Source organism: Corvus moneduloides, chromosome 3 (genome assembly GCF_009650955.1).
Source record: "Corvus moneduloides isolate bCorMon1 chromosome 3, bCorMon1.pri, whole genome shotgun sequence".
Classification (NCBI taxonomy): domain Eukaryota; kingdom Metazoa; phylum Chordata; class Aves; order Passeriformes; family Corvidae; genus Corvus; species Corvus moneduloides.
In genome coordinates, this window is record NC_045478.1 from 58,048,023 (window position 1) to 58,075,855 (window position 27,833).

The 27,833-nt window shown below is 40.5% G+C and overlaps 1 protein-coding gene across 4 annotated transcripts in view; it reads left to right on the forward strand.

Moving 5' to 3' along the window:
• The first annotated feature begins 5,073 nt into the window (after window positions 1-5,073).
• Window positions 5,074-27,833, forward strand: part of AKAP7 (A-kinase anchoring protein 7) — an 85,845-nt gene continuing 63,085 nt past the window's right edge. The window contains exons 1-5 of one of the 4 annotated variants that reach the window (XM_032101723.1): window positions 5,074-5,354; window positions 11,876-12,025; window positions 13,096-13,241; window positions 20,063-20,199; window positions 24,422-24,582. In XM_032101723.1, the coding sequence (XP_031957614.1) occupies window positions 5,195-5,354; window positions 11,876-12,025; window positions 13,096-13,241; window positions 20,063-20,199; window positions 24,422-24,582 (754 nt within the window). In that variant the 5' untranslated portion in view covers window positions 5,074-5,194. The remainder of the gene's footprint in view (window positions 5,355-11,875; window positions 12,026-13,095; window positions 13,242-20,062; window positions 20,200-24,421; window positions 24,583-27,833) is intronic. The other 3 variants (XM_032101722.1, XM_032101721.1, XR_004238732.1) reach the window with 3 other exon arrangements.

The following is a 27,833-nucleotide window of genomic DNA, read 5'->3' on the forward strand; positions in this document are numbered from 1 at the left end:
TCCAAAAAGTGAAATGTGCTTTTAGGTCAGTGTACAGTCTCTCATACTGCAGGTATGTGAAGGTTTCCTATCAAACTGAATGTTGTCTTCACCTTGCAGACTGGTATACTTAATGGTCTCCAGGACAGGCAATTTTTTGCTTAAATCCACATTACACTTGTCAAGAATCAGAGAAACAAAAATTGTGCTCATCAAAATCACTTAGAGTTACTTTCTATTTTATAGTTTTGTTTGCGTGTATATAAATATTTAGGAAAAAGAAAGCTATCTACTCACATTACAAAATATGAACTAGTAGAGGTATTCCATTATATTATTTGTATTCTAATTACCTTACATTTTGGAAATGTAGTTACATATATCACAGTGATGGAATCTGTGCTTCTGAGACAAAAGTAAAGAAATTAATAGCTTCTTTTAACCTGATGGTGGAGAAACATAGGGAAGACTGTTTTTGTTGACTAGAAAAGGATAATGTAACTCTGCTGCAGAATGAGGATTTATCTAGATGATTTCTGGCGGATTTTCTGTGCTGAAAAGTGAAAGGAAGATTAGATCAGGAAAAGCATAGATTAGGAAAGCATATTCTATGTTTGCTGCCTGACTTATTTGAGAGGAAATATTAAAACTAGCCAATGAGATACAATTTGCAGGGTGAACGGGTAAAGTAATAAATTAGCTTTAATAAAGCTACATTCAGGGAGGAAAGGCTGTAGGAGTTCAAGCTAGAGATCACACCTAACAATAATACCCAGTGCAGAGTTCAAGTTGGTAAAAACACATTATGGACTATTAAGTTAGTGCAGACGTGCATCCAGCCATTTTTGCCAAAACCCTTCAGGTCCTAGATGCAAGGTTTTACAATTGTCTTTGTTGAATTTCATGTAGCAAGCACCCGCTGTTCCACTTTTCCAGTCTGTTGAGGTCCCCCTAAATGCCAGGTTTTGCAGGAACGTGGGATGGGTCCCCAAGCATGCTGCTTGTTCAGGCAATCTCTGCCATCATGCTATCCTGCACCTGCTTTCCCATTATCTACCACTACCTCTCTGTCAGCACACTAGCTTTTAGCTCTTCCAGTTCTCTTCCAGCTTAGGTCTGACGGGATTGCTTCTCCATTCTTCAATGATCTAGTTTAAAGCCATCCTTAGGAGGCTGGCGAGCCAGTTGGCAAAGATATTCTTGCCCCACTTTGTTATGTGAATCCTCTCTCCACCCAACTGGAGGAACCTGGAAATGTCTGAAATACTACATTGACATTAATAGCATTTGTTTGTCTGTGCTGATCTTTGGCCCATGTCACTCACAACAGGTTGCTATCCAGAGGGTAGCAAGGGAAGAACTGCTGCTCTTTGTAACCAGTTAAGTTTTCAGCTGCTTCCCAGTGTTCTGTTCCCTCCTCCTGAAATGTAAATGAACTGCCTGTGATCAACAGATCATGAAAATATCCATTTATATTATTTTTTCATGTCAGATGTCAATCAAATGCAGTTTCTATTCATTAACTACATCTGATAGCATCTTCAGGCACTTCTTCCTTTTATACCAGTTACTGTAGAAACTCCAGACTATTTGCTTTTCAATCTTTGCATTAAATTACCTTATCCCAGGCATTCCTCTACCTCTCATTTTCCATTATCTGTAGTACTGCAGCTCAAACTTTTCTTTGTTTCTCTGGCAAATTTCTTATTACTATCAGGTCACGGTCTATTATTCTTCTTTGCTTGTCAGAAAACAAGATGCTGTATCAGCAGTGACAATAATGAAGACTTGTTTTATATCAGTTATGTCCCCCCTTCTTATCACAACAACCCAAGCTTCCCCTACCACTTCCATGCCCTCCCATTACAATACCTTCAACTACCTCCCATGTCCTACACAATAGCCCAATGTCTCCTCTGGGCTCCCTGTAACACATCCCGTTCCTGCCCTTTTACTACCTAACTTCCCTCAGTGAGTCATGTCCCAAATACTCATAGCTCATAGCTCCCCCATATCTCTTGCTTGACTAAGATAAGACATAATATGCATTGATAATATGTGCCGTGACCTATCATGTAATGAGCTGACCAATACTCATGGACAGCCACTCTTGGAAAAACAGACACACAGCATCGTTTTTTCTTTCCCTCATTTGGGAGCTAAATGGGTCTCCCTTTTCTCCCACATCACCCACTTACAGGAAAGGTATGGGAATATCATACCTCTGAATCCTCTAACACTCTACAGAATTTGCCTGAAATTAGTGGGTGGATTAAGAGAAGGAAAGGTGGGTGAGAGGCTAAAAGGCATTGGCAGTGCAGTTGTGTAAGCAAATACAACCACAGAGCTGACTCTGCTTCCTCTTTTTGCTAGCATCACTCAGCTGTCATAACGTGATTTTTTTTCCCTTTGAAGGAACAATTGTACTGCTGAGAGGTTAATAAGAAACTTTCTTTAATAAAGGCAAGGCCACAGAAAATTGATAAAAGCGCTGGCTTTAGCCCAAACCTAAGCAGTAACTAAAAGCAGTTTCTGCCAGGCACCAGGTCAGTGACCTCTGCGAAACTTGGGCAGTATTTGGGAAGGCAGAAAAATCACAACTTGTTACTTCATATTTCCAGTCCTCAGTCAAACATTTCCCTCCAACACCACTTCTATGACTTGTAGGGACAATTCATGGGAACTGCTACCAGCTCTAGCTAAGGCACTTAATTTCTCACTTCCTCTCAGCCTGGAGATAGTATATTCAGGCAGGTCGTGTGACCAAAGAATACATCTACAGGCATAATCTTAATGCCTGGCTAGTGGGTGCTGGTTACAGACAATTTTAGCTCTATAAAAATGTACTTTGTTTTCATTTGTTAAGAGCACTATTAAATGCTATCTTAACTTAAACATTGCACTGGGCTCCCCTGTCAGTTTTACAAACAGAACTGTTTTTGCCTGAAGTTTCCTTGCTGGAGATTTCTGCGAAAAACTTAATGAATTTATTTGGAGCAGTTTCAGATCCAAATTGCTTTTTAAATTAATATAAAAAGACACTTAATTCCGAAAGATTTTCTTCCAATATTTGATCTATAACCCTCTAGAATCACATTTTTACAGAACTATGGTACTTGACAATGGAAACAGGCTAGGAAGAGGTGACCACTTATGCATGTAGTCTCTTAATGATAGCTGATATTCAAATGAAATGTGAATAAAAACTGCCATCAGCCTCATCCTAAAACTTCTCTTGGATCCCACAGAACTTGGACTTCTGTATCACATCCAACCTTTGGCCTCTACAGAACAATGCAAATCAAATAAAAATTCTATGTGAATGGCAAACACAGCTCAAAATGGATCAAAATAGTGGTAAAAGGAGCAGCCAAATACAGGAACTGGCCTCATTTTTCACTCTTCTTTCAACCACCTTCTAACCTCCAGCAGCCATGCTGTTTCCTCCAACCATCCTATTTTATTTATTTGCTTTTGCCATCTACGGAGAACCAGACATAAGCATTTTATGTCTCAAACGTTCTGACTCTTACAATGGGAAAGGCGTGATCTAAACATGTGGAGGTGGGGCAGCACTGTTCTGACGCAACTTCCTTGGGTCAGAAGCTCCACCTTGACACTTGTGCTCAGTGCTCCCATCCCCACTCACTTCCTGTAGGAGGGCTGCCTGTGCATGCATGAACAAAACAGGGCAAAAGATGTGGTTTACCCAAGAAGCTTGCATCAGATTATCTATAAAAGAAAGTGGGTCAGGCCTTCTCACACTCTTTTCCCTTTCTTTTTCACTTTCTTTCTCACAACCTCAGCTCCAGACCCTCCAACGCACCAGGACTAACACAGGATCTGAGGATCGGTGTTACTCTTTGTACTCCCTCTCCCTTTTCTTTCTTTCTTTCTCTCTCCCCTTGCTCTGCCTGGGCAAAACACGGCTGTCATATTCTACCTCCCATACTGAACTTTGTTGTGGGTGTAGGGAGCTTGTGGAAGTCTGTTGTGGCTTCTGGGCCAGCATCTTTGAGTAGTGTGTTTGGCAAGTTGAGAACGTAATGAAATGTATGGGATAAAATTAAGGACTTGTTAGCCAGCACATTTATGGAAATATATTGTAAGAATTTAAGGGCTTGTTAGCCAAAACTTGAGACTAAACAGTGGGCTGGCTGCTGGAGTTAAAAATGCAAGAGTTCCCTGTCTTTGTTCAGCCTGATAAGAATTTACAACGAACATCATCCCTCTACCGATAGGTCGTGACACCATCCCTACTGTATTTAAAAATGAAAGTAGGAATCTTTATATGCATATATACCACCTGCTCCCTCAGATCTGGTTTACGTGGATAGGCCAATCTGTAAAAGCACCAGGTGGCATTCAGCTTGGCTTCTCCCACCAAACGCCGTGACAGGATTTGACTTCCAAGAGGCACCATGTCTTTATTTAGGCAGGAAACGAGCGTCTCACCTTCCTTCCCTCAGAGCAGCAGCCTCTCCCACACACAGTTCTTTTTATCTGCTTCCCACTGGTTCCAGCCACGCTTATAATCCTGTGTACATGCCTTTACATCCTTTTATCTTTCTTTGCCAGTTAGTTTTTAAGCTCTATTCGGCAACTTCAGGGGAAGTAAAAATTTCTATTCTCTATGTAATTTATCACCCTTGAAGCCATTCCCAAGACGAGACTGTACAGCCGGAGCAGAGCCCTTAGTGCCAGCGGTCAGAGTGCCCGGGCTGCGTAAAGCAGAGCACATTTAGAGCTAGAATAGACAAGACTGTCTATTCTCCTCCAGACCGCTGCTAAATTAATGTTAATTACCGCTCTGCAGCCCTAAGCTACAGCCGGTTATTTTGGGGGACGCCATTCCCGCTGGCTGCAGCTCCCCACTGGGACGAGCGCTGGGGCAGCCACTTCTCATTAAGATACCGAGTGAAAGCTGCGCACGAATCGCGGATCTCACGTTCCAGGCCGCGCCGTTCGCTGTGAGGGCCGGGCCGGCCCCGCCGCCCCTGCGGAGCGCACGCTGCGGGCAGCTGAGGGGCAGGGCCGTGCCGCTGCCCCCACCCCGCCGCGGCCGCCTCCCGCCGTGCCCGCCGCGGAGCGCGCCGGGAGCTGTAGTTCCACGGCCCCACGGCCCCGTTCCCCCGCTGCTTCCCCGAGGGGCGCGGCGGCTCCGCCAGACCCGCTCCGGCTTCTCGGCGGGCAGCGCTGCTCGCCCCGGCCGGGCATGCGGCCGCTGCTGCGGCGGCTCCTCCCCGCGCTGTGCTCGGCGGCGGCCCGAGCCCTGCTCGCCTGGCGGGCCGTGCCCATGGCGCTGCGGCCGGCGGCGGGAACGGAACGGGCCGGGGGCGATGCCCGGAGCGCGGCCTGCGCGGCCCCGGAGCACGGTGAGAGCCGGCGGGGCAGCGGTGCGGGCCGGGGGAGAGGGCAGGCGCTTGCGAGACCCCGCGCCCGCTGGGCGGACGCTGCGGCGTGCGGGGCGCGCTGGGGCGAAGGGGAAAACTTTTCAACCTAATCGTGGGCTCTTGCTGATAGGTCTCCCGCGCTTGCCTGCCTGCCCCGCTCAGTCCCTAGCCCTGCCGACAATGTATGCATCCAACCTGACTGAATACTAAATCTACCATTTTCCTCTTATGTTTTACTACTTCTCCTTTTGTTTTTAGTTCCTTGACTGTGTATCTGACTTGGTTGAATACTAACCCCACCATTTTTTGCATAAGAAACTTTATTATTATTCTTTTTTTTTAGTTCCTTAGCTATGCAAGTAGGAATCTGTAGTGCCAGCACTGGACAAAAATGCCTCAACACTAAGACCATCTACTTCTACAGCTCTCAGTTAAACTGTCTCTAAAGGATTCATTTGTTATTAAAAATATGAATAGAAAGGAGCAGATGAAAGCTCAGCAAGAGTCAAGGAGCTCTGACCCTCTTGCCATCAGGCAGATGGGGCGGAATGGAAAAAGATCCCTGCTCAGAGAGGTAGAAGAATCCCTTCCTGGCATCCCTTGCCTTCCCAGCTGCCCTTACAGAATAGGTACAAGGCTCTGGATCTCAAGGGTCAGGCAGAAAACAGTGGAGCAGAAGGTCTGTCTGGAGGGTCTTCCAGACCAATGCAGTCAACCAGGCAGATCACAAATACAGGTATTAAGAAAAAAGTGTAGTTGTAGTGGGTGACTTGCTTCTGAGAGGAACTGAGGGCCCTATATGCCGATTGGACCCATTCCACAGGAAAGTCTGATGACTTCCTGTGGCCCAGTAAGGGACATTACCAAGAGACTCCCTGAACTAATTTGGCCCACTGGTAACTGCTCACTGTTGGCTGTCCAGGTTGACAGTGACGAGGCTGATGAGAGAAGTACCAGGGTAATCAAACAGTACTTCAAGGCACTGGGTTCTCTGGTTGAAGGGACAGGAGTACAGGTGATGTTTTCCTCGATTCCTTTGGTAGCAGGGATGAATGCTTGAAGGAACAGGAAAACCCATGTGATCAACAAGTGGTTTAAAGATGGTGCCATCAGTGGAATTTGCATTTTTTTGATCATGGGGAGGTTTATATGGCACCAGGCCTGCTGGAGACAGATGGTGTTCACCTAACAGGCGCAAAAGTATTCTAGACAATGAGTCGGCAGGGCTGATTGAGAGGGTTTGAAGGGCGAAGGGGATGAGACCAGGCTCACTAGGGACAAGCCTAAGGGCTGCATGCCACAGTTAGGGGCAAAATTGGTAGCCCAGCTGAAGTGCACCTACACCAGTGCACCCAGTATGGGTAACAAACAGAAGGAACTGGAGGCCGTCATGCAGCAGGAAAGCCATGACATAGTCGCCATCAGGGAAGCATGGCGGGGTGACTGTCATGACTGGAGTGCTGCAGTGGGTGGCTACAAGCTCTTCAGAGGGGACAGGTGAGGAAGGAGAGGCACTGGGGTGTCTCTGTACCTCAGGGAGTGTTTTGACTGCACAGAGCTTGAGGATAGTGATGATACGGTTGAGTGCCCCGGGCTGAGAATCAGGACGAAGTCTGGTACGCCAGATATCCTGGTGGGAGTCTGTTACAGACCACCCAGCCAGGATGAAGAGGCAGATGGAGTATCCTGTAAGCAGCTGGATGATGTTTCACAATTGCCAGACTTTGTTCTTGTGGGAGACTTTAACCTGCCAGTGTCTGCTTGAAACCAAACACAGTGGAAAGGAGGCAGTTTAGGAGGTTCCTGGGGCATTTGGAAGATGACTTCCTGACACAGCTGGTGAGGGAGCCTACGGGGCAGTGTCCCACTAGACCTGCTCTTTATGAACAGAGAAGGGCTGGTAGGAGATGTGATCAGAGGCTGCTTTGGGCAGAGTGACCACAATGTGATAAGAGTTTTCAATACTTGGTGAAGTAAGGAGGGGCACCAACAAAACCTCTACCCTGGACTTTCAGAGGGCAGATTTTGGCCTGTTCAGGACACTGATTTGTAGAGTCCCTTGGGAAACAGTTCTTGAAAACAAAGGGGCCCAGGAAGGCTGGACATACTTTAAGAAAGAAATCCTGAAGGCGCAGGAGCAGGCCATCCCTGTGTGCTGAAAGATGAGCCGGTAGGGAAGAAGACTAGCCTGTCTGAGCACAGAGCTTTCACAAGAACTCAAGGGGAAAAAAAGAGGGTATATCACCTTTGGAAAAAGGGGCAGGTGACTCAGAAGTGTTTAAGGATGTTGTTAGGTCATGTAGAGAGAAAATTACAGAGGTGAAAACTCAGAACTTAATTTGGCCACTTTTGTTAGGGAAAACAAAAAGTTTTTATAAATACATTCATAACAGAAGGGGGCCAAGGAAAACCTCCATTCTTTGTTGGACATGGAGGGGAGTATAATCATCAAAGACGAGGAAAAGGCTGAGGTAATTAACACCTTCTTTGCCTCAGTTTTCAACAGTAAGACTTGTTATCCTCAGGACAGCTGGCCCCAGCTGAGCTGGTAGGGAGGAGAAGCAGAATGGACCCCCTGTAATCCAGGAGGAAGTAGTTAGTGACATGCTTAACCACTTAGATGCTCACAAGTGTATGGAGCTGGATGGGATCCATCCTAGGGTGATGAGGGAGCTGGCAAAAGAGCTTGTTAAGCTGCTGTCCATAATCCATCTATCATCAGTCATGGCTAACCAGGGAGGTCCCAGGTGACTGGAGGTTGGCCAGTGTGACACCCATCTACAAGAAATACTGGAAGGAGGATCTAGGGAACTACAGGTCTGGCAGTCTGACTACAGTGTCCAGCAAGGTTATAGAATAGATCATCTTGAGCATGATTATACAGCACATACAGGACAACCAAGGGATCAGACCCAGTCAGCACAGGTTTAGGAAAGGCAGATACTTCCTGACCAACCTGATCTCATTTTATGACCAGGTGACCCACCTGGTGGATGAGGAGAAGGCTGTGAATGTTGTCTACCTGGACTTCAGTAAAGCCTATGACACCATCTCCCACAGCACACTCCTGGAAAAGTTGTCCGCACACAGCTTGGACAGGCACACTCTGCTGGGTTATGAACTGGCTGGATAGCCAGGCCCAGGGAGAGGTGGTGAATGGTGCTGCATCCAGTTAGCAGCCGGTCATTAGTGGTGTCCCCACGGATCAATTTGGGTCAAGTCCTCTTCAGTATTTTTATTGATAATCTAGATGAGGGGATCAAGTCTACCACTATCAAATTCACAGACAAGATCAAGCTGAGTTGGAGTGTTGATCTGTTGGAGGGTAGGAAGTGTCTGCAGAAGGACCTGGACAGGCTGGATTGATGGGCTGAATCCAATGATACGAGGTTCAGCAAGACCAAGTGCTGGGTCCTGCACTTTGGCCACAACAATCCCCTGCAGCACTCCGGGCTGGGGGCAGAGTGGCTGGAAAGTGGCCCAGCAGAAAAGGCCTGGATCAGCAATAGTGTGGCCAGCAGGACCAGGGCAGTGGTTGTCCCAATGTACTTGAACTGGTGAGGCCATGCCTTAGGTCCTGTGTCCAGTTCTGGGCCCCTCAATTCAGGAAGGACATTGAGGTGCTGGAGCATGTCCAGAGAAGGGCAATGGAGCTGGTGAAGAATCTGGAGCACAAGTCCTATGAGGAGCAGCTGAGGGAGCTGGGGGTGTTTAGTCTGGAGAAGAGGAGGCTCTAGTGGATCTTATCTCTCTGTACAACTACCTGGGAAGAGGCAGTAGCCAGCTGGGGGTTGGCCTCTTCTCCCAGGCAGCCAGCGACTGGACAAGAGGACACAGGCTTAAGGTGCACCAGGGGAGGTTTATGTGGGACATTAGGAAAAAATTATTCATGGAAATAGTGGTTGGATACTGGAATGGGCTGCCCAGAGAGGTGTTGGAGTCATGTCTCTGCTTCTATTTAAGGAAAGACTGGACATGGCACTTAGTGCCATGGTCTTGTTGACGATGTGGTGTTCAGTCATAAGTTGGACTTCATGATCTCAGAGGTCTTTTCCAACCTAATTGATTCTGTGATAAACATATTAAACATATTGACATAAATGTAGTAAACAGGGAACAGTGCCTGAAGACCAAATCTCACTGTGATCTGTGATATTTATGTGTCAAATAATAGAAGATTATTCTATGTGAAACTATAATCTGAGTATGTAGAGAAGGCAGCTGGGATCAAAGTGCAATCAAATATGTTTTATCGCTCCTTGTTTTTGTGGTCTCTCCTTTATGAGCTAGGTGTATCATGATTTTTTTTTCCTGCTGGAACAGATGACAAATGCTGATGAAGATCAGCAGTCAGTTAACAAATACAAATAAGGGAATAATGTATACACCTACTCATATATGACATTCAGGCAAATATAATTAAGCATGCAATTAAGAAAAAAGAGTTTATCCTGTAGCAGCTTGATGGTCAAGGAGTTCCTATGGAAGCTCGTTTTGTTGATCTAGGTTTCAGATTATCAACATTATGTCAAGAATTTTGAAAAATCTTGTTTCCAGGTGGTTTTAGTGACTAGAATGCAATTCTTGAATTTTGTTGCTGATTTCTTTAATTAGTATTTCAAAAAAAGTGATCTAGTTTTTTTTGCTAGAGGCACAACCTGTAGAATTTAGACACAGTGCCTGCTCAGTTCAGTTTACTGAAGGTGCATTGTTAATTACTGTAGCTGTGCCTTTACTATTGTGAACAGGCAGCATTTTTCAGTGGCACAAGTATGTTGCTTTTTGAGCAGCCAGAGAAAAGGAAACCTGCAATCTGCAATATACACCCCTCAGATTTATGTGAGTCCTTGTCCTGTAGCTGATGCTACCTTAACAAACCCCTTTTTCTCCCAGCTGATTATGATTCTGTAGTGCTGAATTTTGAGGTTTTCTGCCCCAGCCTGACCTATTTGTTAGTTTCATGGGTCTCTGTCTTGTCCTTCACTTTGAGATCTCTTTGGATCTGGGGTTGTTGTTTTCTGTATGCTCATGGATCACCAGAAACAATCTGATTTGTGTAAGCTTTAATCTAAATGTGAAGAAATAATTTTATTATTGCTTTAGCATCTGTTTGTTATGCATAGTTCTTTAGTGTCTGCAGGGGGAACAAGTAACAAATCTAAATACTTTGTTTCCTTTGAATAGCCTTGGGGATAAAGTTAGGTGTCAGACTACAACCGCAGAGTGATTTGTGGCTCCCTACTTTAGCCTGGAGTGAATTAGCATTTAATCAGGTTGTCCTTTAATTATCTTCCCTAGCAAAAGTGATATGTGTAAGAAACATTCCACAGGGTGATAATCACCCACACTGGGTTTGTAATATCGATTTTATACGTGTGTAGCCTTGCATGCCACAAGAACATAGTAGGCTTTTGCTGCTGAATTTTCCTCTTAGGCCAGATTTGGGCTATCTGCACTGGTCATGAGAGGAGCTTTGAAAGTGTCTTGTCTGTAGTAATGAGCTGCCCTGGAATAAACTGCAATTCTGACATACAGCTCCTTCCACTACAGTAATCCTTTTGTGGAGTTGTCCCAAAAGGGTATTGCGGGGTGCTTGATTATATGCACATTGTTTGCTGCTAGAGAAGATTTTACTTATTCTTTTGTTTTAAAGGTATAACTTAATATGCCAGTATTAGAGTTTACTGATGCAAAAATGTGAAGTAGACATAAGGAAATGACTCATGCTCAGCTGGTACTCTTGGGGGAAAAGACCTTTTAAAAAACTTGTTAATGGAGATTATTCTGTCCCTTCTAACTCAAAATATTCTGTGATTGTGGTATTACTCTGAGTTAGAGCTTCATGTATATCGTTGTACATGCAAGATGTATTTTGTTTCATATTGATTTCCTTCTTTAGCTTAAATACTTTAAGTCAGTTCTTAGAATGAGAAATTCAGATCATTGCTGTCTAAAATATGCTATACTGTGTGGGAGATGCAGGAATAGAGTAATCATCTCATTCCTGAATGATAGAGTCAGCTGAGAACCCTTTGTTACATGTGAAATGGTAGGATTCCCTTCCTGCTTCTTCATGGCTCATTTTCAGTGTGTTTACAGTGGAATTCATTTGCCATTGTTTGTCTGCACTGAATTTCATATGCCATTACTGTTATCTAAAATGAACTTTATGTGATGGCTGAAGGCTATTATTTTTTATGCTCATTTATCAGTATATTTTAAATTTTTTTTGCATTCAATTCCATTTACTTGGAAAGACCAAACAAAACCATAGTTTATTAGAAAGCTGAACTCTCTTTTTTTGCAATTTCATGTAAAATGTTAAGGTATTTTTACTGATCTCTTGACAAAGAAGAAGAACAAGATCCTTGCGGGGTTATATGTAAATATTTATTTGCTGATAATTAATTAAATGTTTACTTGGTATGTTGCTTATGTATAATGTCTCTTAGCTGTTTATATCAAAAACTAAGACCCAATGTGTTATTTTAACTATATTACAGATGGGCTGGAAAATGTACAGCAAAAGAAAATCTTTAAAGAGAATAAGGAAAAAACACTACAGAGAGAAGAGCCATGTGCTGCCGATTCAGTAGACTCTCTAATGGCAGAAATGCCATTTGTGGATACAGATATTGAAGAGGAATGTGCTAGTAAGTACATTAAACAGAAGTAATGTGAAAGCATAGACACATCATGCACTCAGTTCTTGGTCTTACCTGTTGGCATGGACACATGGGCCATGCACATGGAACAGTCTCCCTGCAAACAGGTTACAGTCCAGAGCCTCTCTTATTAGTATTCAGTCCTGCAAATACTTGAGCATATTAAAAATTCACCTTTATGTTACCCTGTGGGGCAATGAGTCACAGAATAAAGATGTTTCATGTATTAATTCACGTTAATGTATGTGAGCTTCTTGGGTCATGGGTTTTGTGAGCTGTCTTTCAATATTTGTATTCCCAGCATGGGGCTGGAAGTACACTTCTAATTGGACAGTGGATGTTTGCAGCCTGGTCAGCTTATGGGTATGTATCAGGTCATGTGGTGGGAGAGGGTCTGTAAAGGCTCAAGGAAATGAGCTAAGAGAAAAACAATTATGTGCAAAGGAAGAACTGAGGACATGCACATTTCTTACACTACATCAGAAGGTGTCTCTGGGAAAGGAGGAGGTAGAGAGCAGATCTGACTGGGATGACGTTTTCTTCTGGGCTGGCTTTGGTTCTTGTGCTATAGGTTGGTCAGTCTTAGTCTGCTACAACTTTTTCCTTTAATAATCCTATGTATTACTATGTTTTATATTTCAAAATGCAGAATGCATGAGATTTTTGAAGCTTAATATTGGTCCTTAATATTTGCTCTACAGTCATGTCCATGTTCAGGTGTAGACAATTTGCAGGGCTGTTGTCCTGTTCCCTTAGTACGTTGGCTAAGGGAAGCTCAGTGGTTTGGAAGCCATGTGTCTGTCTGTGTTAGCAGCTTAGAAACCCTGCTTAGAGGTGTAGGCTGTTAGTTCAGGTGTGATACTTCACTTGTATGGCTGCATTAATTCAGGTCAGAGTTGGATCCCAGTCAGACAGTTCAGAGCATGGGCAGAGCAGGTGAGTGGGAAGACATGCTCCAGTCAGTTGACTGAAGTCCAGCTCCTGTTGGTGTGATATTAAGAGTATCTTTGTTTTAATATGTCTGTGTGCCGAAAGTAACTTTTTTTTTTTCTCTTCAGTGCATGCAACTTCTGAACTAAATAGTAAGAAGAAAAGAAAGCGGACTACTGGAAGGGATGTTGAAGAAGGCATTGAGAGAAAGAAGAAAAAGAATAAACAACATCAGCCAAATTATTTTGTTTCTCTTCCAATTACTAATCCAAAGGTGATATTCTTTATTATACTAATTTGGAATAACCAGAATTACTCCAACAGCTGCATGTGTTTATAAGAAGAATGGTGTTTGATATTATGGAAAACAATTTTATTTTTCAGGTATTTTTAAGAAACATTAGCAGCCTATTCAATGAGTAACTCTGTGTTATGTAACATTTTTGTGAACAAAATTGCTTTTCTAGAAAAGACTGGAGGAAAGATATACTTACATTTTTATTCAGTTTGTCAGTCTTATAGATTTCACTGAAAGTGGCTGAAATTTCCCCTCTATAGTGTTATAGTACTGCTTATTTTGTTGTTCACATAGCATAAAGAAGAGAGACATTCCTATTTAATTTAATAAGAAATTCTCTAGCTGTATTTTTAGCTTTCTTTATAGATACAATTTATATTTGGATTTGTTACTGTTTTAACTTGGCAGTTTGTAGTTTAGCATTTTCCAGTAAAATGGATCATCTTATTTAAAATTGAAACAACTGTTGTTTTAGTGAGATGTTGTTGAAATGGGTTCAGGAAGTGCAAAGAGCTCTTTAAGAAAAGGCATTTTCTTGCAGTTACAGGAGTTGTCTCATTGAAAATGATTTCTTACATGCTGCAGGTTATCTCTGGTACATCTTTGATATCTTTTTTGTCTGAAACAAGGAAAGTAGGTGCATTATGTTTAAGAAGTTGAACCCCGCAGTTTAACACCATTTGCAAATTTAGTTCAGGTTTTTTTTTAATATCAGGAGCTATCTCAGATGAATTTTAACTCATCCTACGTCTGTGTTATCAATTCTCTGAAAAAGTGAAAGAGAATACCAAATGAAAATAAACCAAAATAGGTTTGAAAATGACACTGCAGTCTTTGATTCTTCAAAACATAGTATGTCAAGAAGAGATTGTAAAGGTTGGTTTTATAAGATACAGGATAACCTGATACAAATATTGTAGGATCTCTTTTGTGACACCTTATTCTAAAATATCTTTTCTTCCAGTCTGTTCCATGATTTATCAAGTGCAAGAATAATGTAGGGGTTATATAATCTGGTAATTGAGAATTCCTGCTCATGATTGTTACTATGCCCAGGGGTTGGTTGGGAAGGTCTTAAGTATGCTTGGTTTTTTATGTCATTTATTTAGTCATATCATTTACAGAGGTAAAGAAACAACTGTTTAAATTAAATCTCAGAGCATTTGGGAATTCCAGGACTTTGCTAGAAAGTTTTGTTTATACTTACCTTAGAGGTGGAGTTGTTTTGAAAGTAGAAAATACACATTAGAATCTGTGTAGGCAATATTAGCCAACATTTAGACACCTGGTTTCTTGATATCCAGAGTGAATCTGGTAATTGCTGGTAGTATTTCAGTTGGTAGTGAGAGACTTTTATTTTTTTGAAGATCTGATTTTATTCCAGTGAAGTATTTTAAGCATTAATACTCTTTCTTTGTATTTTATGTAGTAACTTAAGCTTTACACAGAGGAAATTTTGTAATAAAGGATATTTCTGAAACATTTAATCAACTGTTCCTCTTGGAAAATGAACAGTTTCCTTGTTTTCATTTTAATTGTTTGGAATCGTCAGAAATGAAAAATGTTGTTCCATTAAGTTTGAATTTATACAGACTTTGCATTATTACTTGTGCAAAAAGAGTTAAATGGATTATGATCATTGTATCCTTTTCTGTTTGTTTGGGGTTTTGGTTTTTTTTTTAAGTTATGATTTACATGATGTGTTATCACTTGGTAGGTTAGCCATTCAGGGTTCTCCAGTCTTGACTATAAGTACTATTGATCTGTTAAATCTTTAAAGCTTTGTATTTACTTCCTAGTAGTATCTTTGCAATAAGCAAAACTGTTTTTCTGTTACTCTTCAGAATGATGTATTTCAAGTAATGGGACAGGAGATCTTGAAATCAGTAGTTGAGGCCTTTTTTTTTGAGTGTTTTTTTAAAAATTCAGAGGGAGGAATTTTAAGTGTGATCTGCCTTGAAACAGTTTTTTTAATTAAGTTAGGACATCTCAAGTAAAAATCAATAGCATGATAGCACTTGAAATGTAAAATAATACTTTGTAAGATGATGTAAATAACAGGTTAAATAGCAATTTAAAGTTTTTATTTATGTGGTGGGTCATATCTTGTTATACAGTGTTGGAAGAGTCCTATTTTGCTTAATTGATAGTACACTCAAATGTTAATTGCACTGTAGATTTATTGGAGGAAACAGAACAAATCCGAAGTTGTGATACGCATTGTGATGGCACACCTGTTCAACAGCTGTTGTGTTACATTTTGATCACATAACTTCAGGAAAAACATCTTAAAAACAAATTTCTGAGATTTAGAAAAAAAAAAACTTACTTGAAAATGTTTTTTTTTCTTTCCAAATAATGTTGATTGTGTAGAGCATTGTCATTCAGCCAGAAAGAGAGAACATGCTCAGCCTTCTTTTTATTTTACCTGTATCCAAAAGGCAGGCTTTTTCATACTTTCTTGGTGGATTCAGCAATAACTTTTCTCTGGAACTGCTAACTGGTTGTCTTTGGACTTAACCCTGTTCCGATGCCATGTTATTTGTTAGGTTTTTAGCTTGGCTTCCTCATGGAGTTTTTACAGCTGTGAGCCTGTCCATTGAGGTTTTTTGGGTCTTGAACCCACTGTGGGTTTTCAACCTGTTGTCTAGTTTTGGACAGAAAAATCGACATCTCAGAGGTATTAATTTCCTACTCTTTTTGTGCCATTGGTGCTCGCATAAAAGAGCGAGCCATGAAAGAACATGAAAGAACTACATAGGGGTGCGGGGATGTGGGGTTTTGGCTGCTAAACTAAATGCTGAGTAATAATGATCTCTTTCAGAGCTAGGTTGGTTTTTACAGCTATGATAACACAGTCCAGCATCTGTCTTCTGTACTGTGAAGGGCTTGTACATTTACATTTATATTTTTTCCTTTGCCAGCTCAACAGGTGCAAATTAAATTTAGAAGCAATAGTTGAAAATGGAATAAAATTGTAATTAGTATGACAGTTATTTAATTTTTGAGTTTTGTTTCTTTTTTTTTGCTTTAGCTTATTAACTTAAATAATTATTCAGTCAATACATTGTAATTAGCGGGGATCACGTTTACCAGTTTTTTGCTTAAATATGGGTTAAATTTCTCCTGTATCGGAGACAATGAAACTGTTATTTATCCAGGATAAGGTCAATTCTGACATATGAAGGAAGATAGTCTTATTACAACATGATTTATGATAAAATGTTGGTGGAATTTTCTTCATATGTCCTACGCTACTTAAGACACTTGTGGTTTTGTAAATACCATATCACCTTTTCTGGCAAGTAGCTCTTACCTTCCCTCCTCCTCCCTTCCTAGAATTGGTCCCTTTAAGTTATAATTTAGTTATGTTTATATGACACTACTAGATATCTATGGCTCATTAGGTAAAACTTCTGCATGGCAAAACTCATCTTAAGAAATTCAGTCAGAAAAATACTGAACACTCCCATTAGATTGTGGTTTTTTTTCCGGGAAATTTATGTGTTCCTTATGATTAAAAGAGCTACCAAAATCTATCAATGCTTTTTTTATACCTAAGAGCTACTTTGTGCTTATCTTACAAAAGTAAAATCTGTACAGTACATTTGTGAAGTATTCACCACTGAATTTCAAATAAGTAAACTACAAAAAAATGAGATTGACGTTTTCAACATGCTTCTTTTAGACTTTATACACCAAAGATGATTTGTCTGTAATGTCTTTGCTCACTGTGCTTTAAGAAGTAATTAATTTTGTCAGATGGTCAAGTTTATTGGATTTGATTTAATTTTCACTAACATACTCAAAAACTGTTGCAGGTTTTTGGTGTTTTGTTTTATAAATTGCTACAATACAACTAGCATAATGTCAAGCACAGTAAACATTTTGGATACAATTTATAGAGCATGTATAACCATATAAATAATTTTCAATGAAGAAAATGTAATTCCAGTATTTTTAAAGAGTAAAGCTGTATATATGTTGTAAGGAAATTTGTCTAAATACGTTTGAAGGGAGTAGATAAATTATATCTGTCTACTGGACAATATAATCAGAATTGCAAATCAGATATCTCTACAAATTATTTACTGAATATTCTGGTTTTGTGTGTGCCCAGTCCTGCAAAGATCAGTGTTACAGTGTGGATACTGCAACACGCATATCAATCAACGAGGCCTGTGGAAAAGAAATAGATATGGACCGATTCTTGACAGATGTTTCAGAGAGATGTTTATTTCTCCAGCCGCATGGCTGGGGCTCTGCCAAGGAACTGCTCAATCACGGGACCCGAGGGTCCTTGCCCGTGCAGGGGAACACAAAACAACCCATGGGGAACAAGGCTGACCAGGGGCAGGGAAACCCCGTGTCTCCCCCTCAGGACCACATGGCAGGGGGGAAGGGACCCCGACATTTCACCCATTTAGTTTTAACAAAAAGAGATTTAAAACTTAACATTGAAAACAACTGGATAAACATAACCAGAATAGTTTCAAAACAAAACAAGCCACCCACCTGAGTCTTTAAATGTCCAAACACATTCTCTGGAACATCTTAAGGCTGACAGAAGGGAGACAGGAGTCTCCGAGCATGCTTTGTGGGGAAACTGAGGCAGGAGAGGGTTTATTCTATTTGTACCTGTTGGAACTCTAAACAACAATAGTTAATTTCTTCCCCTCTTCATCCCCCACTCGGCATTGGAAAGGGATTTTTTGGGGAAACAATTGGTAAAGGCATGGTTTTGTGAGGGAAACCATGGGTGAACAAACGGATTGGGAATACACTGGGGGTAATAGGACATAGGGTAGAAGGGAAAGGTGGGATTAGAAAAGGGAGATGGTAGGGGGGGCTTATAATGGAGATATTGTCTAGCATGACTACGATTTTTAGCATATATACTGCCTTTACAGAAACACCATCAGGCCCAGTGACCTCCGCTGCTTGTAACCCTTTTCTACCTTGCACAATTTTGAACCCTACTACTTCTCTCTCGTAAACTTGGGATGTATTTTTCAGGGTTATTCTTTTTAATAGCAGTTCTATGAACGAATATGTTTTCTTGGTTGTCACATCTTGTTATAAAACCATATTTTTGTTTAACATTATACCATTTTACTATTCCTAAAACCTTAGCTAGGATGACTTTTTCCTTTTTCCGAGTGGCTGCTGTTTTCTGTCTCGCTGTGTTTTTGCTTTCACTTTCGCTCGCTCCCATGTTGGAATTGCCAGGGTTGTCAGTGCTTCCGGGGCCGTCGGGGCTGCTCGTGCCTGCGCGCTCTTCCCGGGGTCGCATTTGGGGCCGCGCGGGCTGGGCTGGGCCGCGCCGCTCAGCTCCCCATGCACCGCTGCCTCTGCTCCCAGCTGCGCTGCCGCTGCCTGGGTCCGCACCCACGTCTCGGCCGGGCCCCCGAGCGATGACCCCCCCACGCCCTGCTCCAGCGCGCGTCTCGGCTGAGCACGGTTCCGCTCCACTGCCGCCAGCCGCCGCCCGCGCACCGCCCCTCTCGGTTGGGCGTTCAAGGGGCTCGCTCCACCACGCGCTGCACGGGGCTGGGCGGGCACCGCCGGGTCCCACCGCTGCTGACACTGCAGCTCGTGTCACTCTGCCCGCGCGCGGGAATTACCTCGCTGCTGCTCGGAGAGGGCTCAGTCCACGTGGCCTGGGTCGCACGGTCCCTGAGGCAGTTTTAACTTTGCAAGGACACAGCTGACATTGCTCAACAGTCCCGTAATGAAATAATATTCACGAAAATATTCTTCCATCGGCATATATTTTGACTCAGAAATTAACTGTGTCCAAATGGTCTTCCAAAAGTCTTTGGTAAGAATCAAATCCCAAGAAACGTATAAAAAGTTCTTAAACAACCATGCCAGGAAGTGTTTCAGTTCCTTTTGAGCTTGAATTAAGCTAAAATTTACAAATCGTTGTTCAAGAATCTTTTCAAGTTTAAGATAAATGTCCATATGTGGCTCGGAGAGCCAAGTCTTTCCACGGTTCCTCCATAGTTTAGAGATGGAACAGCAAAACAAAAACAAGAGGAGAAAGCCAGAGTTTACTCACAAATCAGTCACTGTCCTTAGGGATCGGGGATCGTTCTACTCATATTACCACCATTTGTTACAGTGAGGATACTGCAACACGAGTATCAACGAGGCCCGTGGAAAAGAAATTTATATGGACCAATTCTTGCTAGATGTTTCAGAGATGTTTATTTCTCCAGCCGCATGGCCGGGGCTCTGCCGAGGAACTGAGGCAGTCATGGACCCGAGGGTCCTTGCCCGCGCAGAGAAACACAAAACAACCAATGGGGAATGAGGCTGACCAGGGGCAGGGAAACCCCGTGCCTCCCCCCAGGGCCCCTCTCCCAGGACCACATGGCAGGGGGGAAGGGACCCCGACAGATCAGTTTTTCCAGTCACTTCTCTGTGCATAGCAAGATAAAAATTGAGCAGAGTGGGCAGAGAAATTCCTTGAAGAGGCCTTTTATTGGTATTACTGGCAGTGTAAAACTGGATGATCTTAATCTGCTTCAGGAGTTTATGATCCTTATGGAAAGAAACTCCCATTAAGATGTGATGGGGAGTGTCCAGTGATTTATTAATCACTCCATTTGTACCCAGTTTGGGTTCACTCGGGTTAATTAGCACAGCTTTGTCAGAGGATAAAACTTTTTTCTGCTAGAATGGTTTTTACATAAACATTTGTTTTTAGTTTGTGTGCTTTCTTGTTCATTTGCATGATGGGATACAGTAATTTTTGTAGCAGCTAACTGTTGTTTCTGTGTCTTTCTTCCCAGATTACTGGCAGTATTCAGGCTGTCCAAGATGCAATAATACAAAAGGATCAAAGGCTTTCCAAAGCAATGGTTCGCTCTGGCTCATTGCATGTCACCATGTTAGTGATGCATTTATCCAGTGAAGAGGAAATTAGCATGTAGGTATTTAGTGTAAATTAATTATATACTAGTATTTTTCTTTGATGTGTTCATAAAAAGACTAAAAGGGTTAACTGACACTTTTTTATGCAATGCACAGCCCTAATTTACTAGGGTTACTGAACGTTTAATTCATGTTGTTTTTAAAATGCTGATCTTACTATTAGCCATTTTCATAACTTCTGGTATGTCATAAGCTCTGAACAAAGTATGTGTTTTTCCCTTGCATTTTTCCTACTGTGTGCTGAACTTGCATGCACAGATCTTGTGTTTGCTAAAGTAATTCTTTTAAAACAATGTTTTGATATAGAGGACAGAGGAATTAAAAATCTGTTAAAGTGCAGATTGCTCGTAAGAAGGTGAGAATCCAAGATAGAATGTAGAAACCATTTGGTAGTCAAGGGCATGCTTCTAACAAGTAGAAGCATTTGGGCTGAAAGCATTTGACACACCTAAAAATAATGAATGATCAGTATATCTAAATCAGTTACCTTGTTTTTACACACTTGTTTTCTTTGAATGCTATATCCTTGAGACCGCTATACTCCTCCCTGTCCTGTGAAGATACAAATCTGTCAGCATCTTCATCTCCAACAGTCTGATCTCAGGGGAGAGAAACAGCGAGGAACAGAGAATAAAAAAGCAAGCAAATGGGGTACTAGATCTGGTAGATTCCCTCCCCTCTCCATGTGCCTTTAGTTTCCTGGAGTAAGCACAGAACTTTCTTCCTGCCTGGTTGATGAGCAAACTGTGATAGCACCTGTAAATTGGTGAGAACAACCACCAGCTGTTTATGTAAGACTTTTTTTGAAAGGGTTTGAAGTACGAACTTTTAAAAAAGGGAACGTGGGGTGATACCTCAAAGCATATGTGCCTCCTCATGAGTATTTTTTAAGGAGTCCAAAACTGTGTACCAAAAAAAATATTCTTAAATTCAGAATATTCTGCTACTCTATGATCCCCTTCTCAGCTATCACTGTCTGAATGCCACCTAAGCACTGACTTACAGAGTTCTTCTCTGCCTCTCCCAGCAGAACTCTACAGTCCAGCCACTCAGGACTGTCCTCTAGGCAGCAGCAGCTTCCTCAGAGATTCACCCCTTCCCTGGCCAGATGCCTCCTGTAGGTTTCTAGCTCAGCTATCCTCAGGTATTCTAGATTGCATGTTCTTTTAAATGGCTTTAAAAAAAATTCATAACTGATTTTTTTTGTTTAATCTTTTGGGAGAACTCAAAGAGTAAAATGCTGAATTTTTCTTTTTCTTGCTTCACCAATTTTTAATGGAAAGAAACCAAGATCCAGGCTGGCAAAAGAACCTCTGTGTAATATAGGGGGAGAGTAATCTCTCAAACAAAGTGCAGCTAGTCAACTGGGTATCTGAGGTTGCACAGATCCTTAGGTTTGGATCCATTAAGTTACTTCGATATCTACAGTTTTTCAACTGTGTTTGCACAATAGTGCCTCTGTCTATACAGAAATGAAATGTGTTGAATGCTATTTGAAGTCAAATGCGTGATAAGAATGTGCTAAACATAACATTCAATTCAGCACAAAGCCCTTTGTGTGGTATTTTAGTACATACAGCTTTCACCCTGAAAATGGAAGATCTGTATTCTAGGCCACTCTTTCTAAGGAAATCCAGACCTGAAATTCCCATGCAAGTTTCCTAACTGATTGACTGTCGTCTAGCCTTCATGAACACACTATACATGTCTTTTTGTAGGACTGTATGAAATCAAGAATGTGAGATTTTGAAACTAGAAAGAAAGCCAGCAATCAAAGAGTCATGGCAGCACTCCCTTCAAGCCAAGAAGTTCTACTTTATGTTAACTGTATGCATAGTCATGGGATCAGGTGCTAGAAATCAGGATGCCTGCCTTTGCAGTAAATGCCTTGTTATGATATTATAGTGTCAAGTTTTTCTTTCTAGTTTTCTGTCAAAGACTCTGTGAATCTCACCTTTTCATTACAAATAACAGAACTGAAAGAATTGAGCTTGGCTTTTTTTGTGATATTGCTTTTTCTAACAAGTAATCAAAATTAAAACTCAGAAATTTCTAAAAAGAAACTTCATGAATTTTAAGTGCTACAATATTTACTTTACAGCAATATAGAAAGAAAAGTCACTGCTTCTATAATTCTAGCTTGTATTCACTTAGAATATGCTGTTTAATTATTTTTTTAAATTTCCTTTTTCCACTTTAGATCAAAGTGCTTGTAAACTTTTTGGGTATCTCTGTGGATTAGTGGCACTGAGTGTAATTTCTAGTTGGTGTTTTAAATACTATTTGGTATGGAATAACAAAAAAATGCCACTGTTGTGGTTTTTGCTGTTGACTTCAGTGGAAATGTTTGTCCTTGTGCATTATTCTTACAAAGCAATTGTTAGACATTATAAAGTGATGGATAGAATACAAAAGACAAGATAGCTAGAGTGAGATGACAACTATTTTTCTACATATTTTAGTGTTTGCAAGATTATATATAAAAGAAAAAGTAGAACTAAATCTTCGATGCTACAGTGCTAAACTGAAAGCACACTGCACTGTGTGGATTGACCTTTCATAGAACTCATCGGGTAGACTTGGGCTCGTCAGTGAGTTCTGCAGCAGACCCTACAGTATGGAAATATAAATCTTTGTTCAGCTGAGGAACAGAGCTTTCCATGACTTTCTGTGGACTAACTCTCATATATAAAAAATACAGAGATAGATTTTAGAGACATGCATTAATCACTACTTTAAAGCCCTCTGCAAGCTTTAACTTAATTTGACACAGGGTATTTGAAATATCTGTACTTGTTTTGGACCAATTTTTAGGTTCATGTTAATAAAAAATACATATAAATAAACAAATAAATCTATGCCTGCTTAAATGTGAGGTAATCTGACAGGTAGAACCAGTATTAGATCGTGTTTTTGAAAGGTCTTGAAGTACACCACATAGGGAAGACACAGGAACAGGCTTGTCCAACAGTGATAAGAGGGTAGGTAAGTGACAGAGACTATGCTTAAAGTAAAATGTCTTTGCCGAGGAACAAGTAAGGGCATTGTTGTTTATGGTTTTAAAGGATCTAAAGTACTTCTAGCTTATAGATTAAACCCTTCTAAAAAGACCACAGGAGAGCTCTAGCAATGAAGGATATTTTGTCATGTAATCAACCTTCATGTGTTTCTTAACTTTGCCGAGGTTCCAGTTAATGCATAGTTCACATCAAGAGTCCACTTTGTTAAACACAATGGAAATGTGTAGAGATTCTTGTAATTGTATAGGCTTCAGTGAAATCATTTAACCTGCTGTAGAAATCATGGTGATTGCTTTCATTCAGCTAGAACAGAAAAAGTAAAAATGCCTCTTTTCAGCGTTTTTACTGCCATCTAGCGTTTGTAAAGTCTGCATCGGTTTGGGGAAAATGGTAAATTCAGGTTTGTTGAATAGAATTAAAACCGTGACATGTGAGACATCTTTTAGAAAACAATAGGAATGTTTATGTGGTTTTTGTTTAGCATTTGAATCAATTTAAGTGCAGGTCAAAACAATTATTTGATGTAATTGTACATACACTTGATGTGGCTAATTAAGATGATTATTAAAAGGTTACCAGGCTAGTAGCCTGTTATTGCAGTTATTGTGTACATGCCTCTTAGCTCTTACAGAAAGTAGATGTAAATTGAGATAGTACCTCTTTTAATAACAGTTCTCCATAAGCTTAGTTGTAATTTCCATAAATTTTATCATCATATATGTAATGTCACTTACATCTGTTTATAATTTAACTAACACTCAATGAAGCAGAATCTTAGTTCAATTGACCTATCAGGAGAAGAAAAAAGTTAATTAATTTAAGAATGAAAAACTAAATACTTCTGAGTAATCATCTTATTTAAATGGAATGCACAAAGTAATAGGGACACTGTCATCTTAGTATCTGGATACCTTGAGGACTGAGATAAACTCTTTGAGGAATTGCACCTGCTGATAAATCTGCCTTATTGTTTGTATGATTTTACAGTACAGCATATGAACCACTTTACCTTTATAAAAAGGTGGTGGTAATAATAACAACAACAACAACTGTATTGATAGGAATTAGTGCAAAAGTACCATAGTAGATAATAAATTGATACTAAAAAACCTTTGTTACATTTATTGATATAATGATTAATAGCAATATTAACAGCAGAAATATATTTGACATTGATATTTTCTTTCCTCTTGACAGAGCAGTTGGTGCTCTTTCAGACAGCAAGGTTTTTGTAGACAATCTCCTGAAAGGAAAAAGAGTGGATTTATCTTTTCAAGGAATTGATCACTTCAGAAATCAAGTTGGATTTGTGAATTTGGCAGAAAATGATCATACAACACTACTTAAAGAAATAGCAGGTACAACTTGTCAATCTAGTTTAAGTGTTTTAAAGACTTCTTGACAAACTAAATGAGAATGGAGCACAAAGATAAGTTGGTGCTAATTTAGTCAATATTAATTTACCTTTAACAACTGTAAATGCTACATAATTAATTTCCTAGCCTACTTTGTATAGTTCAAAAGGATGTTAATGAATTACAGACAGTACTGTTCTCTGATAACTTTTTATTTAGTATATGTAAAAATCATAGTGCAAATTTGTAAATGGGATATAAAGACTCCATGCTACCTTGTTTTGGTCCTATTTTTTATCTGTCTATGAGTCTATACTTAAAGTATGTTGTTTACAGATATTTAATACAAATTCTCAATGAACAGTACTGTCTGTAATTCACTGGTGTCCTTTAAAACTATCCCAGCAATTCCAACTATTCCTTGGAAAGACTCTTTAAAAGAGTTTTTCAGTATTGATGAATTATCTTTTGTGCTCTGAGGAATGTGAGGTCACACCATTTTTTAATAGCGCAATAACCCATATAGGACATTCTGCAGAGTCGCAAAGACTGCTACTATCATGCTACCTCTTTGCAGTCCAGTACAGAGGGAAAAATTGAAAAGGTTTTTATTAATACAGTTTCCTTTAGCAATTAAATAGTTTCATTTCTGAAGTGCAGCTGGCTTGACCTTTTACAAAAACCTCAGTTTAATTTATTAAGGAATCACTGTTTTGCTACTTCAAGATTATGTATGGTTCTGCTATGTTCTAAGGTGAATTTTGATTTCATGTGTTATTTTGTGTTGGACATGAATGAAGGAGAAATACTGATAACACAGGCAATAGAAAACAGATGAAGTTAAATTAGCTTCTAAATGGTAGGACACCATTTAGTTCCATAAATAATACAGAAAATTTTTTGATAATAATAACATCTGCATGTGGTCATTGCATGTCTGCTAATACCAGTGTAAATGTAGGTTTGCCAGAGACAAAAGTCCAGGAAAAGCACAGCTAATGTGAATCTTCTGTTTGTTCTGATTTGCTAGTTACTTCCCAAAAATCCACTAAAAGACATTAGCATAATTTAATTATCTACCAGGAGTAATGCTAAACTGTTCTGACAGAGGTTTGAGGAGTATTTTAATAATTCTTTGTCAAAACCTTTTTAGAAATCATGTGCTTACAGTGACATATACACTTAAAGGACTTTTTAGAAAACTCTTTTTCTTATGCTTTCCTACACCACAGAATATTTGAAGGACTATTGTGGTTTAGTCCCAGCTGGCAGCTCAGCCCCACACAGCCACTCGCTCACTCTTTGCTGGCCATTTTGGGGAGAGAATCGGAAGAGTAAAAGTGACAAAACTCGTGGGTTGACATAAAGACAGTTTAATAGGGAAAGCGAAAGCCATGCACTCAAGTAGTGCAAAACAAGGAGTTCATTCACCACTTCTCATGGGCAGGCACATATTCAGCTGTCTCCAGGAAAGCAGGGCTCCATCAAGCCTAAGAGTGACTTGGGAAGACAAATGCCATCCTCCCTCCTTCTTCTTTCCCCAGCTCTATATATGCTGAGGATGACACCATACACCATACGGTATGGAACATCTCTGTGCTCACATGGGGTTAGCTGTCCTGGCTGTCCCCTCCCAGCTCCTTGTGCACCTCCTGCTTTCTTGCTGGAGGGGTGGGCTGAGAAGCAGGAAAAGCCTTGGCTCTGTGCAAGCACTGCTCAGGAGTAACTAAAACATACCTGAACTATCAACCCTCTGTTCAGCACAAGTCCAAAAAATAACCCTATACTAGCTACGATGAAGAAAATTACCCCAGCCAAAACCAGCACAAGTACTAAGTGAATTTGGAAAAGGTAATGAATTGCTTCGTTTTGATCTCTATTTTGATAACTATATTGTAAATGCTGCTTGAAGCTGATAAAAGTGGATAAGTGAATCCTGGTTTTTACCTGCAGGATTTGCAGATTTTGATTTTATGGATTAATGATGCATGTTATGGTCTGACCATGAGAGGGAGCTTGTATTTCATGAACAGAAGAATTACTCTTCTGTTTATACATACAAATATTTCATTTGCTTTTGGTCCTTTGTTTTTAAGAAATGTTGATTTGTTGGCTTAAATATTTTAATAGTTAAGACTGCAGTGTAGTACAACAGTCAGGTTGACACACAGTACAACTAACTTACTAATTTTCTTTAACTTTAGTTGTGTATAAATGACATTTCGTCTAATCTCTCTGAATTGATTTCCTAACAGTCCACACTAGAGAGAGAGAGAGAAATGGAAAGTGAGTCATACTGCCCATCTTCTTCTCTAGATACAGTACAGCTTTACTCAAGCATAAACTTACATTGCCACCATACCAAAGCAATCTGACTCCTTTCTGCAGCTACATGGTGAATTCAGCTGTGGTAAAATTAACGTTTTTACCTTTGCCAGCTAATTTTTAGCCTATTCAGTTTGCCCATGCAGTTTACTGTATAGCTACATAACTGTTGGCATGAAAGATGGGAGCAGTGGCAGGCACTGGGCTGGAGAGGAACAGTCTATTTTGACAAGGACGATAGTTTATGTGCTTCTTTAAAGATTGTGAAACCACACATTTAGTATCCATTTGAGGGTGAATTACATTGCCCTCACTTCAGATAGCCTAGGGAAATAGTTTAATTCAGTTAATTTAGTTCACTTTAGTTACAGATGGCTGAAGCTACGATAAATGAATTTTGCCCTTGTCAGCTGCTCTTAGGTCATTTCAGATGATGAAAAAATTGGAAACTCAAAGGTATTGTAATTTTCCATTAGAACAACTGATTTGTACAAAGCGAGCAAAAAGGTGATAGTCCAAATTGCTGCTGTTTAGTTAGGTGGGACTGGAAGTATGATTCTCTGAAATCATACTGAAAACAAGGGCAGCAAATGCTTTTAGATCGTAATCTACATTCTTTCTATTCTGATAAATAGCTCATTAAAATGAAGCAATATGCTTATTGTGGTTTAAAAGAAGGTACTCTCACCCACTTCTTTTTGTGATCATAACAAATTTATGGGAAGTATTAGAATGGATTGAAGCCAGTAAAAGAAGCAAGTTTTATTAGGAAGTTCTACTTATGCTTCTATTTCAGTTTTGGACTTTGCCTTCACATTGTCACTGTCTTGTAAGACTTACCATATGTACTGACGTATGTGCACAAAGTAGGGATTGCTTGGCCCAGCTGCTCCATGGATCCTACTTTATGAACGAACTCATCTTTCTTC